Below are 16,446 nucleotides of genomic sequence, written 5' to 3' on the forward strand. Positions count from 1 at the left end.
TGCCTTTCCTACCTTGAACCTGCAGGTTGAGGACGATCATATCGGAGCCAAAGCTATTACTGGCCACACAGGTGTAGTTCCCAGAGTCCTCCGCTTTTACTGTGCGAATAACGAGGCTGCCGTTGCCATGGACACTGCGCCGGCTGTCAATCACGACAGGTGCGGGGGTTCCGTTTCTGCAAAACATACGTGTGAGGTCAATAACCATTTAATTTTGAGCAGTGAGAAAAGGTAGTTTCCTCCAGTAACAGTTTGGACACTCACATCTCCTTCAGCCACTTGATTGTTGGAGACGGATCGCCCACTGCCTTGCAAGGTAACACAATGTCTCTCATCCAGGGTGTCGTCACTGTCCTGTTGAAGGTCAGGATGCGTGCTGGAGCTGCAAAATGAATAATGACAAAATGTCTCAACTGCCCAGCGCAGACAAACAGTAATATGGCATACAACTAAAAAATACAGTATAGCACATTTGCATATCTCCCTGCGTTATGTCCACCACTCCACCACCTACACTTGGTAAAGGATGGGAAGGCGATGATAAGAACCGTGGGTCCTGACATCTTAAGGTTTATCTGCATCTGTGATCTTATCCGACAGGACCACAGCAAAGGTGATGACCATGCATTTGCATGTGTGTGGTCCACACAACATACTGTATAAACAGCAGAGTGTATATTTTGTTCCCGTTCATTGATACAAAAAAGTCAGTGTTGATAATTAAGTCATCATCATAGTCAGGGGTCACCAACGCGGGGCCCGCGGGCACCAGGTCGCCCGAAAGGAACAGATGAGTCGGCCGCTGGCCTGTTCTGAAAATAGCTCAAATAGCAGCACTTACCAGTGAGCTGCCTCTATTTTTTTAAATTGTATTTATTTACTAGCAAGCTGGTCTCGCTTTGCTCGACATTTTTAATTCTAAGAGAGACAAAACTCAAATAGAATTTGAAAATCCAAGAAAATATTTTAAAGACTTGGTCGTCACTTGTTCAAATAAATTCATTTATTTTTTTATCACTTTCCTCGGGCACTGTTCCCGTTGCATTCAAAAAAGCGGTTATTCATCCTCTCCTTAAAAGACCTAACCTCGATCCAGACCTCATGGTAAACTACTGACCGGTGTCTCACCTTCCCTTTATTTCGAAAATCCTCGAAAAAATTGTTGCAGAGCAGCTAAATGAGCACTTAGCGTTTAACAATCTATGTGAAACCTTTCAATCCGGTTTCAGGGCAAATCAATCGACTGAGACAGCCCTCGCAAAACTGACTAATGATCTATTGCTAACGATGGACTCTGATGCGTCATCTATGTTGCTGCTCCTCGATCTTAGCGCTGCTTTCGATACCGTCGATCATAATATTTTATTAGAGCGTATCAAAATACGAATTGGTATTTCAGACTCAGCCCTGTCATGGTTTAACTCTTATCTTACTGATAGGATGCAGTGCGTCTCCTATAACAGTGTGACCTCGGACTATGTTAAGGTAACGTGTGGAGTTCCCCAGGGTTCGGTCCTTGGCCCTGTACTCTTCAGCATCTACATGCTGCCGCTAGGTGACGTCATACGCAAATACGGTATTAGCTTTCACTGTTATGCTGATGACACCCAACTTTACATGCCCCTAAAGCTGACCAACACGCCGGACTGTAGTCAGTTGGAAGTGTGTCTTAATGAAATTAAACAATGGATGTCCGCTAACTTTTTGCAACTTAATGCCAAAAAAACGGAAATGCTGATTATCGGTCCTGCTAGACACCGACCTCTATTTAATAATACAACTTTAACATTTGACAACCAAATAATAAAACAAGGTGACTCTGTAAAAAATCTGGGTATTATCTTCGACCCAACTCTCTCCTTTGAGTCACACATTAAAAGCGTTACTAAAACGGCCTTCTTTCATCTCCGTAATATCGCTAAAATTCGCTCCATTTTGTCCACTAAAGACGCCGAGATCATTATCCATGCGTTTGTTACGTCTCGTCTCGATTACTGTAACGTATTATTTTCGGGTCTCCCAATGTCTAGCATTAAAAGATTACAGTTGGTACAAAATGCGGCTGCTAGACCTTTGACAAGAACAAGAAAGTTTGATCATATTACGCCTGTACTGGCTCACCTGCACTGGCTTCCTGTGCACTTAAGATGTGACTTTAAGGTTTTACTACTTACGTATAAAATACTACACGGTCTAGCTCCAGCCTATCTTGCCGATTGTATTGTACCGTATGTCCCGGCAAGAAATCTGCGTTCAAAAGACTCCGGCTTATTAGTGATTCCTAGAGCTCAAAAAAAGTCTGCGGGCTATAGAGCGTTTTCCGTTCGGGCTCCAGTACTCTGGAATGCCCTCCCGGTAACAGTTCGAGATGCTACCTCAGTAGAAGCATTTAAGTCTCATCTTAAAACTCATCTGTATACTCTAGCCTTTAAATAGACCTCCTTTTTAGACCAGTTGATCTGCCGCTTCTTTTCTTTCTCCTATGTCCCCCCCTCCCTTGTGGAGGGGGTCCGGTCCGATGACCATGGATGAAGTACTGACTGTCCAGAGTCGAGACCCAGGATGGACCGCTCGTCGGGACCCAGGATGGACCGCTCGCCTGTATCGGTTGGGGACATCTCTACGCTGCTGATCCGCTTGAGATGGTTTCCTGTGGACGGGACTCTCACTGCTGTCTTGGAGCCACTATGGATTGAACTTTCACAGTATCATGTTAGACCCGCTCGACATCCATTGCTTTCGGTCCCCTAGAGGGGGGGGGGGGTTGCCCACATCTGAGGTCCTCTCCAAGGTTTCTCATAGTCAGCATTGTCGCTGGCGTCCCACTGAATGTGAATTCTCCCTGCCCACTGGGTGTGAGTTTTCCTTGCCCTTTTGTGGGTTCTTCCGAGGATGTTGTAGTCGTAATGATTTGTGCAGTCCTTTGAGACATTTGTGATTTGGGGCTATATAAATAAACATTGATTGATAATTGATTTTACTTTGCTTCCTATAACTTTCAGAAAGACAATTTTAGAGAAAAAATATAACCTTAAAAATGATTTTAGGATTTTTAAACACATATACCTTTTTACCTTTTAAATTCCTTCCTCTTCTTTCCTGGCAATTTAAATTAATGTTCAAGTAAATGTATTTTTTTTATTGTAAAGAATAATAAATACATTTGAATTAAGTTCTTCATTTTAGCTTCTGTTTTTTCGACGAAGAATATTTGTGAAATATTTCTTCAACTTTATTATGATTAAAATAAAAATAAAATATTCTGGCAAATCTAAAAAAATCTCTAGAATCAAATTTAAATCTTATTTCAAAGTATTTTGAATTTCTTTGAAAATTTTTGTTCTGGAAAATCTAGAAGAAATAATGATTTGTCTTTGTTAGAAATATAGCTTGGTCCAATTTGTTATATAGTCTAACAAAGTGCAGATTGGATTTTAACCTATTTAAAATATGTCATTAAAATTCTAAAGTTAATCTTAATCAGGGAAAATTACTAATGATGTTCCATAAATTATTTTTTTAAAATTTTTCAAAAAGATTCAAATTAGCTAGTTTTTCTCTTAATATTTTTCAGTTGAATTTTGAATTTAAAAATTTGAAATTGGAAATAAACTATGTTTCAAAATAAAATTTAAATTTTGTTCCTGTTTTCTCCTCTTTTAAACCGTTCAATTAAGTGTTTTTTTCATCATTTATTCTCTACAAAAAACCTTCTGTAAAAGGAAAAAAAATGTACAATGGAATGACGGACAGAAATACCCATTTTTTTTATATATATAGATTTATTTATTAAAGGTAAATTGAGCAAATTGGCTATTTCTGGCCATTTATTTAAGTGTGTATAGAACTGGTAGCCCTTCGCATTAATCAGTACCCAAGAAGTAGCTCTTGGTTTCAAAAAGGTTCAGAGTATCAGAGTAATACATTACATTCCCCCGGGTGAAATGAAATGTGTGCGCTTGAACTTTTTAAAGTTACTATATCACAGTTTTTTGACCCCCTGCAGATTTTGTAAATTTACCACTTTACACAAATATGAACAGTCCATTGTTTGTATCTTAGATTTATTATAACAGAGTAAAATAAAACCTGCTCAGTGGCCTTGTGGTTAGAGTGTCCGCCCTGATATCGGTAGGTCGTGAGTTCAAACTCCGGCCAAGTCATACCAAAGACTATAAAAATGTGACCCATTACCACCCTGCTTGGCACTCAGATTCAAAGGTTGTAATTGGGGGTTAAATCACCAAAAATTATTCCCGAGCACGGCCACCGCTACTGCTCACTGCTCCCTTCACCTTCCTACTTGCAGGTAGGAACATGATTTAATCTTGAACAAACTCAAAGATGTACAAAAACAGAAAACAAACCATCGGAACAAGGTGCCGATTGCACTTGAAGCTAGAGAAGGGGCTAGGAGACAAGCAAAACTTACGTAACAGGAGCGTGACGCAAACAAAGAAGCCAGACCGACTGACTGGCAAAGGCAGGCTTAAATAATGTCTCTGATGAGCAACAGGTGAACGTCCCGAACACAAGCGGCAGGTGAAAATAATAAGTAGCCATGGCAACAAACTCAGAGGTGCACAAACAGGAACTAAAGGAGTCCAAAACTAACAGAAAACACAAAACATAATCTGGACCACGGATCATGACACTAATGCTGTCTTTAGGTGGAAATGGGTTTTTTTTTTACACTTACTATTGACACAATAATTCATGAAGTTAGCACCGTGACACAGTAAGTAAAATGATACGGACACATTTGTTACTGATACTTTCCAATACGCCTCTTCTGCTTTGGAGACTTTGTATGTGAAAGTAAAATGCACCTATACTTATTTGATACTTGTTTATATTGATAAATGTTGCTGTATTAGAATGCAATGTTGTTCAATTAAGGACACGTATTATGTATGTGTGCTAAAAGCTGTGTGACTGCTAATGCTTTGTAGCCTATATACTACCATGTTTACCTTTTGACTAAAAAAACAAGAAAACACTAATGTTGGTTGTTTATTGAAGGACATTTACTGTAGACGCCAATAGTCTATCCAGCCTTGCACAAGTAAACACGCTGCAGGACTGCTTGTTAAAGCTTATATCGGAGATTTTGGATGTAAGCCGATATTTTTTTGGTCAAATATCTGATATTAGTATCGGATCAGACATACCCGTGTATGAATTTTTGAGACAGTACTTTTTTGCAAAAGAGATTTTTAATCTCAATGGCACTTTCCTGGGTAAATATAGGTTAAACAACTGTTATGTATTTTTTCCATTTATCAATTACAATTTTCGGTCTATTTCTCATAAGGCTTTTAGTTGATGTTTTTTTAGTCAATTTAAGTCTGGCACAGGTTTATAAATAAATGAAAAAAATGGGTTGTACTTGTATAGAGCTTTTCTACTTTCATGGTACTCAAGGCACTTTGACACTACTTCCACATTTACCCATTCACACACACATTCACACACTGGAGGGAGCTGCCATGCAAGGCTCTAACCAGCACCCATCAGGAGCAAGGGTGAAGTGTCTTGCTCATGACACAACGGATGTGATGAGGTTGGTACTAGGTGGGGATTGAACTAGAGACCCTCGGGTTGCGCACGGCCACTCTCCCACTGCGCCACGCCGTCCCCGTTTACAGTCCATTGACATCTCTTTAGTCTTACACACTGCGGTGAAGAGGTTTGAATAAAAGATCACTGATTGGTAGCAGATCAAATACTTATTTCCCTCAATCTAATACAAATTAATTTATAACTTATTGTAATTTTTCAGTTTTTTTTTAAATATTTTGTTTCTGTTAAAATATACCTTTTATAAAAATGTGTCAATGTAATGGGGGTAACATGACAAAATCAACAGGGGATACAATACTTATTTTTCCCAAAGTATGTTTAGTCTCAATAATGATTTGTAGCACAACACTGTTTAAGTGGTGCAAATGTGAAGTTACATTCTTTTCAAACCTCACCTTCTGCCATGGGTTTAACAGTGATGATCTCGCTGGCGTTTCCACGGCCTGCAGCCGTGACGGCAACCACCCAAATGCTGTATTGTCGGTTACGGCTCAGGTTGGGGATCCGGTAGAAGAACACATCCGGGGCTGCCTCAAACTCACTGCTGACCTGTGTGTGGGAATAATGTGGTCATCAGCTTCATGACTATTCATCACCAATCACTAACACGCTTACATTCAATACAAACATTTATATGTGGCTAAAATATCGGTTGTTTAACACATTGTGTATTACCGTGGGATGTGGGTTGGAGCAGAAAACTGTGTATTTTCTGATGATGCCGTTCACTTTGACAGGAGGAAGCCAGGACACAAACACAACTGAGTTGGAAGCAGCTGCCGCCTTTACACCGCCCGGAGGACCAGGAACTAAAACATCAAATCATTTTTATTTTAGTGTTAAAGTATAGCACTTTAAAAATAAGCTCTGTGCTTGACTCCATAAGTTCTAAGTCTGGGGAGTCCACATTTTTTAACTTGGGAGTTGCATTGGGCTACAACAATGTGGTCAGGGGCCAAAGACGGACTGCATGTCAAGTAACAATATCGGTATATACACACACACATATATATAGCCTATTTCTATACGTGTACATATATACATATCTTATAAATATGAAATATGAGTAAATCATATCATATATATGATATACATCTCTATATACATTCATATATAAATATATACACTCATACACATACAAACAAATATATATACCTACAAATACACATACATATATACATACATATATACCCATATACATACACAACACACACACACACATATATATATATATATATATATATATATATATATATATATATATATATATATATATATTTATATATATATATATTTATATATATATATATTTATATATATATATTTATATATATATATATATATATTTATATATTTATATATATATATATTCATATATATATGAACATACATACATATGAGAATAAATATACATACATATATACAGTGATGACAGAGGTCTGTAATTTTCATCATAGGTACACTTCAACTGTGAGAGACAGAATGTGAAAAAAAAAAAAACACGACGAGTGAGTTTATACCAAAAAGTTCTATTTTGGTTTCATCTGACCACATGACATTCTCCCAATCCTCTGCTGTATCATCCATGTATCCATTTTGGTATAAACTCAACTCGTCGTGTTTGGAGGAAGAAGAATACTGAGTTGCATTCCAAGAACACCATAACTACTGTGAAGCAATGGGGGTGGAAACATCATGCTTTGGGGCTATTTTTCTGCCAAGGGGACAGGACGATTGATCCGTGTTAAGGAAAGAATGAATGGGTCCATGTATCGTGAGATTTTGAGCAAAAACCTCCTTCCATCAGTGAGAGCTTTGAATGGTTGACCAAATACTTATTTTCCACCATAATTTACAAATAAAATTAAAATTCCTACAATGTGAATTCCTGGATTTTTTTTCACATTCTGTCTCTCACCGTTGAAGTGTACCTATGATGAAAATTACAGACCTCTGTCATCATTTTAAGTGGGAGAACTTGCACAATCGGTGGCTGACTAAATACTTGTTTGCCCCACTGTACATACACACACACACACATATATATTATATATATAATATATGTCATATATTATTTATTATTATTATTGTTTATTGTGAGCGAATTGTGGTGCTAAATTCCCCCCAGGGATCAATAAAGTACTTTCTACTCTATATACATATACTGTATATATACATTGTGGTTTTGTCTGTAAAAAGCATTTCATTAATAAAATGTACTTACTCACTATCTCTCTATTTGATGGATGTAAAACCCAAGAACAGAAAATCACTATGACATTTTCTGCTCAAACTCTACACTCACTTGTTTTAATGTTACGCTCAAGATGCTTGACCATCGTGTGAATTAAGCAGGAAAAACGGATATGACGTCATATGAAACCCACCTATTGCTTCCGCAAAATGTAGGTGGGTAAGGTAAACTAGCTCATTTTCTAAATTTGTTTTTTTCATTAAAGCTTCTTTTAAAGCCATTTAACAATTTCAATGTTTTAATGTGGTGTCAAATATTACAATTGTAATACATAGCAGTGAAATGCTATGTTCCTTCAAAAATTCATATAATACAAGCAGTTACATTTTCCACAAGAAGCAAGTTACATCTTTTCTATCAGCATTTTTGGTTCTGCTCACATTAATACCACATTCATTTCAATTAAACAAAATGTGTCTGTTTTGAGACCCAAACACCAAATCTCTTCACTTTTACTGAGGAAAGGGGTGCTTACCGTCCTCCTTGGTGCGGATATAAATCTGTTCACTGCGGACACCGTCGCCTGCTCGGGTGAAGGCTAACACCTGGATGCTGTAGTTGGTGTATTTCTCCAGGCCGTCCAGCTCCAGTGAGGGCTTGGAAGTTGTGACATTACTGATCTCACCCAGCTCTGAGGGGAGGCCAAAACAATATTTTGGTTAAGGCCAACTCTTCTTGTAAGTGTAAAGTCATTACATTGCCAAAGTGGTGACCATTCATCAGAAAACAATAAGTATCTTGTGGTGGTGTTTTTTTTTCTGCCGAAAGTAAAGTATTGTACATACTTAATAATGCCTGCCCAAGGCATAAGCGAATTAAGCGCTTGCTAGGGGCCCCGCGGACACTAGGGGGCCCCCAAGAGCAATGAACAACATATCTATTTATTTTTTGCATGTTATGAGTCCAATTGATGATATATTATTGTAGAATAACACAATTTCAGGCCAACATAGTGCTGCTGCTGATGTAGACTGCTGAGTTGGACCCGCTTTGGACTGGACTCTCGCGACTGTGTTGGATCCATTGTGGATTGAACTTTCACAGTATCATGTTAGACCCGCTCGACATCCATTGCTTTCCTCCTCTCTAAGGTTCTCATAATCATTATTGTCAGAGACGTCCCACTGGATCATTATTGTCACCGATGTCCCACTGGGTGTGAGTTTTCCTTGCCCTTATGTGGGCCTACCAAGGATGTCGTGGTGGTTTGTGCAGCCCTTTGAGACACTAGGGATTTAGGGCTATATAAGTAAACATTGATTGATTGATTGATAGTGATTCTTCGTGCCTCTCTTTAAATGTCAAAGCTCTGCCTCTGCTGCACCTGTGATGACATCACGACTGCACTGTCGCTGTGCATCCAAAGTGCAGATAGAGGCAAAATGTCACATAAGAAACATATCTCTAAGATGCAGAAATAAAAAAGAGTCAGGAGAAAAAATGCCAAGATAAAAAGGTATGTCTGCTCAACCTTAAATTAATTTAAAAAAACTACATGAGATCTTCCATGGCACAAAAAAAGACTTAGACTAAGACTTCCTTTTTATTGTCATTCAAATTTGAACTTTACAGTACAGATAAGAACAACATTTCGTTGCATTAGCTCACGGTAGTGCAGGATAAAAAAGCAGTAAGGTGCATGTATAAATAAATAGGTTACTGTACAGATAAATATATTGCATTTTTTCATATGCATCCATGTTTATGGATGTACGTTATATTGTCTTTTTATTCCAGCAAGTTAATCCATTTTGGGGGGAAAAGACCGAGGCGACTGGCAGTGGTTAGTATTAATAACAAAGATGGCTCCAACCCACTTCTCAAAAGTGGGACAGAGTAAAAGAACTTGCACTGAGCGTAGTCTATAAAATGTGCTTCACCTCCCTGATACCGAAGTACATGTCAAACTACTTCCTTAACGTAAATGACTGCCATAACCACAACACCAGGGGGAGCTCCACACACCAAGTTAAACCCAGATTCCGATCTAACAAAGGTCTTAACTCATTCTCTTTCTATGGCACATCGATGTGGAATGCACTCCCAACAGGTATAAAAGTAAGTGCATCTCTATCCTCCTTCAAAACCGCTCTAAAACAATACTTCCAGGCAACTTCAACCCTTCACTAATACCCTCCTCCATTCACACCCCATCTCCCCGGATTATAAATAACCTAATTATAGCTATTATTCAAGATGGCGGCGCGCACGGACGCAGCGGCTTACAGCTCCCACTTTCGGTGCTTCCTTTTATGTTTTATATTGTTTTGGTTATGTCTATCTACTTTCGCGACAGAACACAGTCGTCAAAACCTACTGGACATTGGTTTTCGACACAAGATAGCTGTTTCGAGCGATTTCCACCGCTCACACAACATACCCGACGAGATAGCGAGACCGCCGGAATCTCCGTGGATTGTTATCGGGTCAGGCAGGCGACGCAGGCGGCGGCGGGAGAGGAAACAAAAGCGGGGCTGCCGGTCTGGTCTCTTAAAGAGAATCAAGAAAGAGCCCCACAAGCCCCCGCTGCCGAGCATTTACTTCACCAACGCCAGATCCGTGGCTCACAAAATGGACGATCTAAAACTTGAGCTAGCTGGAAATAGCAATATCCAGGACTGCTGTTTTTTCTTCATTTCCGAGACCTGGCTTCACCCCCTAATCCCCGACACTGCGGTGCAGCTAGCTGGCCGCACGCTGCTACGGCGGGACCGAAACGAGGACTCGGGTAAGAGCAGGGGAGGTGGTCTCTGTGTTTATGTACATAACGCATGGTCTAATAACAGCACTATAATAAACAGTCACTGTTCCCCCGACCTAGAGTTTATGTCAGTGAAATGTCGACCTTTTTTTCTGCCAAGAGAGCTAACAGTAGTAATCATTACGGCAGTCTACATAGCACCAGATGCTAATGTTAGCATGGCTCTCTCCCTACTGCTAAATACAGTAAACAAACAGCTGCGTGCCCACCCCAATGGTGCTCACATTATTGCTGCTGATTTTAATAAAGCCAATTTGAAAACAGTACTACCTAAATTTTACCAGTTTGTTAAGTGCCCTACTAGAGCGGGAAACACTTTGGACCATATGTTTACTGTAATATCAAAGAGGCATATAGAGCCATCCCCCTCCCCCACCTAGGCCAGTCAGACCACCTCTCTTTGCTGCTCATCCCTGCTTACACCCCCCTCAGATCAAGGACACAAGCAGTAATAAAGACTGTTAAAACTTGGCCTGAGGATGCACTCCCCCAGCTACACGACTGCTTTGCACAAACTGCATGGGATGTTTTCAAAGACCAAGACCTGCCCACACACAGAGTCGGTACTATCCTACATAAAGTACTGTATCAGCAATGTCACTGTGAAAAAAAACATCCGGGTTTACCCAAATCAGAAACCCTGGATGACATGCCAGGTCCGCATGCTCCTCAAGGCCCGGGACGTTGCTTTCAGGTCAGGTGACAGTGCTCTATACAGCGCCGCGCGTGCTGACCTGAAGTGTGGACTCAGAGAAGCCAAGATGGACCATAAAGAGAGGATCGAAGACCACTTCTCGAGCAACAACCCACGGCAGATGTGGCAGGGCATACAGCACATCACCAATTACAAAGGCTGTGACGCAGTCACCGGGGACTGGGATGCATCGCTAGCAGAGGAGCTGAACTGCTTTTTTGCACGCTTTGAGACATCACAATCAGTCAGAGCCACACCACCACCAGCACCCCCAACGCCCCCAACCCAGTCCCCCCCACACTCATTCTTGAGGAACACGAGGTCAGGCGGGTGCTCAAGGCAGTGAACCCCAGGAAGGCGACTGGTCCAGACGGTGTACCCGGGAAGGTGCTCAAAGCATGCGCCGACCAGCTCTCCTACATTATCACCGTCCTCTTCAACCTCTCCTTGGCACAGGCATTCATCCCACCCTGCCTTAAATCTGCCACAATCATCCCGGTACCCAAACAACCTCAATGACTATCGCCCAGTAGCACTCACACCTGTCATCATGAAGTGCTTCGAGAGGCTGGTCCTCCACCACATCAAAGCCTGCCTCCCCCCCACCCTAGACCCACAGCAGTTTGCCTATCAGGCAAACAGATCCACAGATGACGCCATATCCATGGCTCTCCACTCCACACTGAGCCACCTGGAACACCGGGGGAGCTATGTCAGGATGCTTTTCATTGACTATAGCTCCGCCTTCAATACTATCATTCCAGACATCCTGGTCACCAAACTGCTGGACTTAGGCCTACCCTCACCCACCTGTCTTTGGATTAAGGACTTCCTGACCAACCGACCTCAGACAGTAAAACTTGGCCCCCATCTCTCCACCCCCCGCACACTCAGCATCGGCTCCCCACAGGGCTGTGTGCTGAGACCTTTGCTGTACTCTCTCTACACCCATGACTGTAGTCCAGCCACCTCGGAGAACACCATCATCAAGTTCGCTGATGACAAAACGGTAGTGGGTCCCATTACAGGGGGGGATGAGTCTGCATACAGAGATGAGGTCCTGAAACTATCAGCGTGGTGTTTAGTGAATAATTTGGCACTGAACACCACAAAAACCAAGGAACTCATCTTTGACTTCAGGAAGAACACTGCAGACCCCGCCCCCCTCTACATCAACGGCGAGGAGGTGGAGAGAGTCAGCTCCTTCAAGTTCCTCGGCACCCTCATATCTGCTGACCTGTCCTGGACCCAAAATACAACTGCGGTCATCCGGAAGGCCCAGCGGAGACTCCATTTCCTGAGGGTGCTGAGGAAGAACAGACTGGAGAGGCAGCTGATGGTGACCTTCTATCGCTCGGCTGTCGAGAGCCTGCTGACGTACTACATAAAAGTGTGGTACGCCAGCCGCACTGAAGCAGACAAACAGGCGATTCAGAGGGTCATAAAGTCGGCACAAAAAATAATCGGCTGTCCCCTGCCCTCCCTGAAGGACTTACACAACTCCCGTTGCCTCAACAGAGCAAAAAACATTACCAAAGACAGCACACACCCTGGCTTCCACCTGTTCGACTTGCTACCATCAGGCAGGCGCTACAGGTGCATCAGAGCCAGAACAAACAGGCTCAGAGACAGCTTCTTTCCCAAAGCTGTCACCATGTTGAACTCTAACTTATAATAATAATAATTCACCCCTATACAATATAATGCCCTAATACCCTACTGTGCAATACTACCCTTCGAGTGCAATACGTCCGTCACTGATTGTTATTTATTACTTCGGTACTCCTGTCTTGCTCTGTATATTGTACAGTATTAGTATTTTGTACTTCTATAGTGTTTTGTATATTGTACAGAATTGCTTATTATTTTTATTGGATAGTAATCTGTTTATTTCAATTGTTAGTTTTTTCTTTATTACTACCTCTTATGTCATTTATTTCACCCCATATGTGTTCCCACTACCGCACCTTAAATTGGAGTCTTTATTCTCGTTATATGCAAATATAATGACAATAAAGTTCATTCTTCTTCTTCTCTTCTTCTTCTTATGTAAATAATCAAATGTATTCCTAATGTATATACTTGTTCTTATGCTATCTGAACTCATCATGTTCTCTGCTGGCTGTACATAGCCTACTAAGTAAGACCTACACTGTTTCAATGTCCATTTCTCTGTTGATGCAATTGTTGATGACTGAAGTACTGATATCAACCAAAGCTCCTCATCCCAGCCCCCGGATTGTAAATAATGTAAATAATTCAATGTATATACTATGATGATTAACCTGTGTGATGACTGTATTATGCTAATAGCATATATTTGTACCATGAATTGATTAACGTGTAAAACGTATTTGGGTGTTACCATTTAGTGGTCAATTGTACAGGATATGTACTGAACTGTGCAATCTACAAAAAAAGTTTAAATCAATCAATCAAAAGCCATCACATCCCATCTGTGATGGTATGGGGGTGTATTAGTTCTCAAGGCATGGGTAACTTACACATCTGTGAAGGCACCATTATGCGGAAAGGTACAGTACATACAGGTTTTGGAACAACATATGGTGCCATCTTTGCGCCGTCTTTTTCATGGACGCCCCTGCTTATTTCAGCAAGACAATGCCAATCCACATTCAGCACGTGTCACAACAGCGTGGCTTTGTAAAAAAAGAGCACGGGTACTTTCCTGGCCCGCCTGCAGTCCAGACCTGTCTCCCATCGAAAATGTGTGGCGCATTAAGAAGCGTAAAATACGACAGTGGAGACCCCGGACTGTTGAACAAATGAAGCTCTACATAAAACAAGAAAGGGAAAGAATTCCACTTTCAAAGCTTCAACGATTAGTTTCCTCAGTTCCCAAGCGTTTATTGAGTGTGTTAAAAGAAAAGGTGATGTAACACAGTGGTGAACATGCCCTTTCCCAACTACTTTGGCGCATGTTGCAGCCATGAAATTCTAAGTTAAACAGTATTTGCAAAAAATATATAAAGTTTATGAGTTTAAACATCAAATACTGTATCTTGTCTTTGTAGTGCATTCAATTGAATATGGGTTGAAAAGGATTTGCAAATCATTGAATTCCGTTTATATTTACATCTAACACAATTTGCCAACTCCTATGGAAACGGGGTTTGTACATTTTGAAATTACAAACCATATGTGGCACCCTGGACCCTTGCATTATTATTACCGTAATTTTTGGAGTATAAGTCGCTCCGGAGAACAAGTTGCACCTGCCGAAAATGCATAATAAAGAAGGAAAAAAACATATATAAGTCGCACTGGAGTATAAGCGGAAGATGATGGATGGATGGATGGAGTATAAGTCGCATTTTAGGGGAATTTTATTTGATAAAACCCAACACCAAGAATAGACATTTGAAAGGCAATTTAAAATAAATAAAGAATAGTGAACAACAGGCTGAATAAGTGTACGTTATATGACGCATAAATAACCAACTGAGAAGGTGCCTGGTATGTTAACGTAACATATTATGGTAAGAGTCATTCAAATAACTATATAGAACATGCTATATGTTTACCAAACAATCTGTCACTCCTAATCGCAAAATCCCATGAAATCTTATACGTCTAGTCTCTTAAGTGAATGAGCTAAATCATATTGATATTTTACGGTAATGTGTTAATAATTTCACACATAAGTCGCTCCTGAGTATAAGTCGCACCCCTGGCCAAACTATGAAAAAAACTGCGACTTATAGTCCGAAAAATACAGTATGTTCTTAATTGTCCCACCACCATGTATTTAAAAATGACATGCCATATGTAAAAACTTGCCAGGCTAACAATGGAATAAGGTAAACAACACTGCCAGAGCCGTAATTACTATATAGTAGGTGTGGGAATGATCAACAATCAATAATATTAGCAGAAATAGATGCCCCAAAATAGATGCCCCAAAAATCATTCGAGGACCCCAAAATCTAATTTTGCTTAGGCCCCCATGGAGGCTTGGGTTAGTACTCAGGGATATACTATCATTAAAACTGACATTGTTACTATTATTTTTCTTGTAGCACTCATCCACTCCAGCCTGTTTCCATGCAAACTCCTCATGGCTGTCAAGTCCTTAGCACTCACATGCAACATGCAGGCCAACATGATGTGACAGGGCAGGGGTCAAAGGTAATTACACTGTCACAACCAATCCCACTCACGCAAACACAGCATGTGACAATGGAATTGCATGTTGTCCCACGTCAACAGCAGGACAAGGGCTTAAACTAAAGTGGCTGCAAAAGAAAGGATTCCCTGTGCCCACAATGCAACTCGGGGCACTCCGAACATCGTCTTACTCACCGTTTTTGGTAACAAGCCTCATTACTCAGCATCACACCGTCTTTAGCTCGCAGCGATTTTTTAACAATATGCTGAAATAATTTCATAAAAAAACAACTGAGTCAGGGTAAGACTGAACCACTGCTGCAAGCGAGAGAATGTTCAGGACCCAGTGTTAATCATATCATTTCCAAAGAGTGTGGCACACATTTCAGCGTCTTTTTAATAAGATGGGAGTGATTGTGAACGTACCTCCATCAGGCAGGTTGGCCCAGTAAATAACTCTGAAACCCAGAAGGTTTCCGTTCAGTGCATCCTTAGGTGGGGTCAGCCAGGACAGGGAAATAACCTCTGGAAACGTAGCCATGGCTTGGACGTTCTCTGGAGGACGACTTGGTACTGAGGGGGAAACAGAACATGGGATATGTTGAGCACAAAATACTGGAGTAAGTATTTTGGTAACACTTTAGAATGGGGAACATATTCACCATTACATAGTTGCTTATTAACATGCAAATTCGTAACATATTGGCTCTTAATTAGTCATTATTAAGTACTTATTAATGCCTTATTCTGCAGGGCCTTTTTATACAACCAGTAACCCTAACCCTAACCCTGACCCTGACCCTGACCCTAACCCCAACCCTAACCAAATAACTCTAAATTTAGTCTTTGTCACTTAGAATATGTTCCTCATACTAAAGTGTTATCAGTATTTTTCTATTTCATTCTACTACAGGAAATAAGCTACATTATGTGGAAGTAACGATTCATTTGAGGTCACATTTTTGCCTCATCACAAGAAGCCAGGCTGAAAAAAGATACATGTTGTTCACGACCTTTACGTACAAA

The 16,446-nt window shown here is 40.7% G+C and overlaps 1 protein-coding gene across 2 annotated transcripts in view; it reads right to left on the minus strand.

Moving 5' to 3' along the window:
- dscama (Down syndrome cell adhesion molecule a) overlaps positions 1–16,446 on the minus strand; it is a 349,961-nt gene that overhangs the window by 22,836 nt on the left and 310,679 nt on the right. For both annotated transcript variants that reach the window (XM_061898103.1, XM_061898104.1), the window contains exons 18-23: positions 15,847–15,993; positions 8,313–8,468; positions 6,259–6,392; positions 5,979–6,132; positions 265–382; positions 13–176 (exon numbers count right to left, since the gene is read on the minus strand). In XM_061898103.1, coding sequence (XP_061754087.1) covers positions 13–176; positions 265–382; positions 5,979–6,132; positions 6,259–6,392; positions 8,313–8,468; positions 15,847–15,993 — 873 coding nt within the window. The remainder of the gene's footprint in view (positions 1–12; positions 177–264; positions 383–5,978; positions 6,133–6,258; positions 6,393–8,312; positions 8,469–15,846; positions 15,994–16,446) is intronic.

Source organism: Nerophis ophidion, linkage group LG04 (genome assembly GCF_033978795.1).
Source record: "Nerophis ophidion isolate RoL-2023_Sa linkage group LG04, RoL_Noph_v1.0, whole genome shotgun sequence".
Classification (NCBI taxonomy): Eukaryota; Metazoa; Chordata; class Actinopteri; order Syngnathiformes; family Syngnathidae; genus Nerophis; species Nerophis ophidion.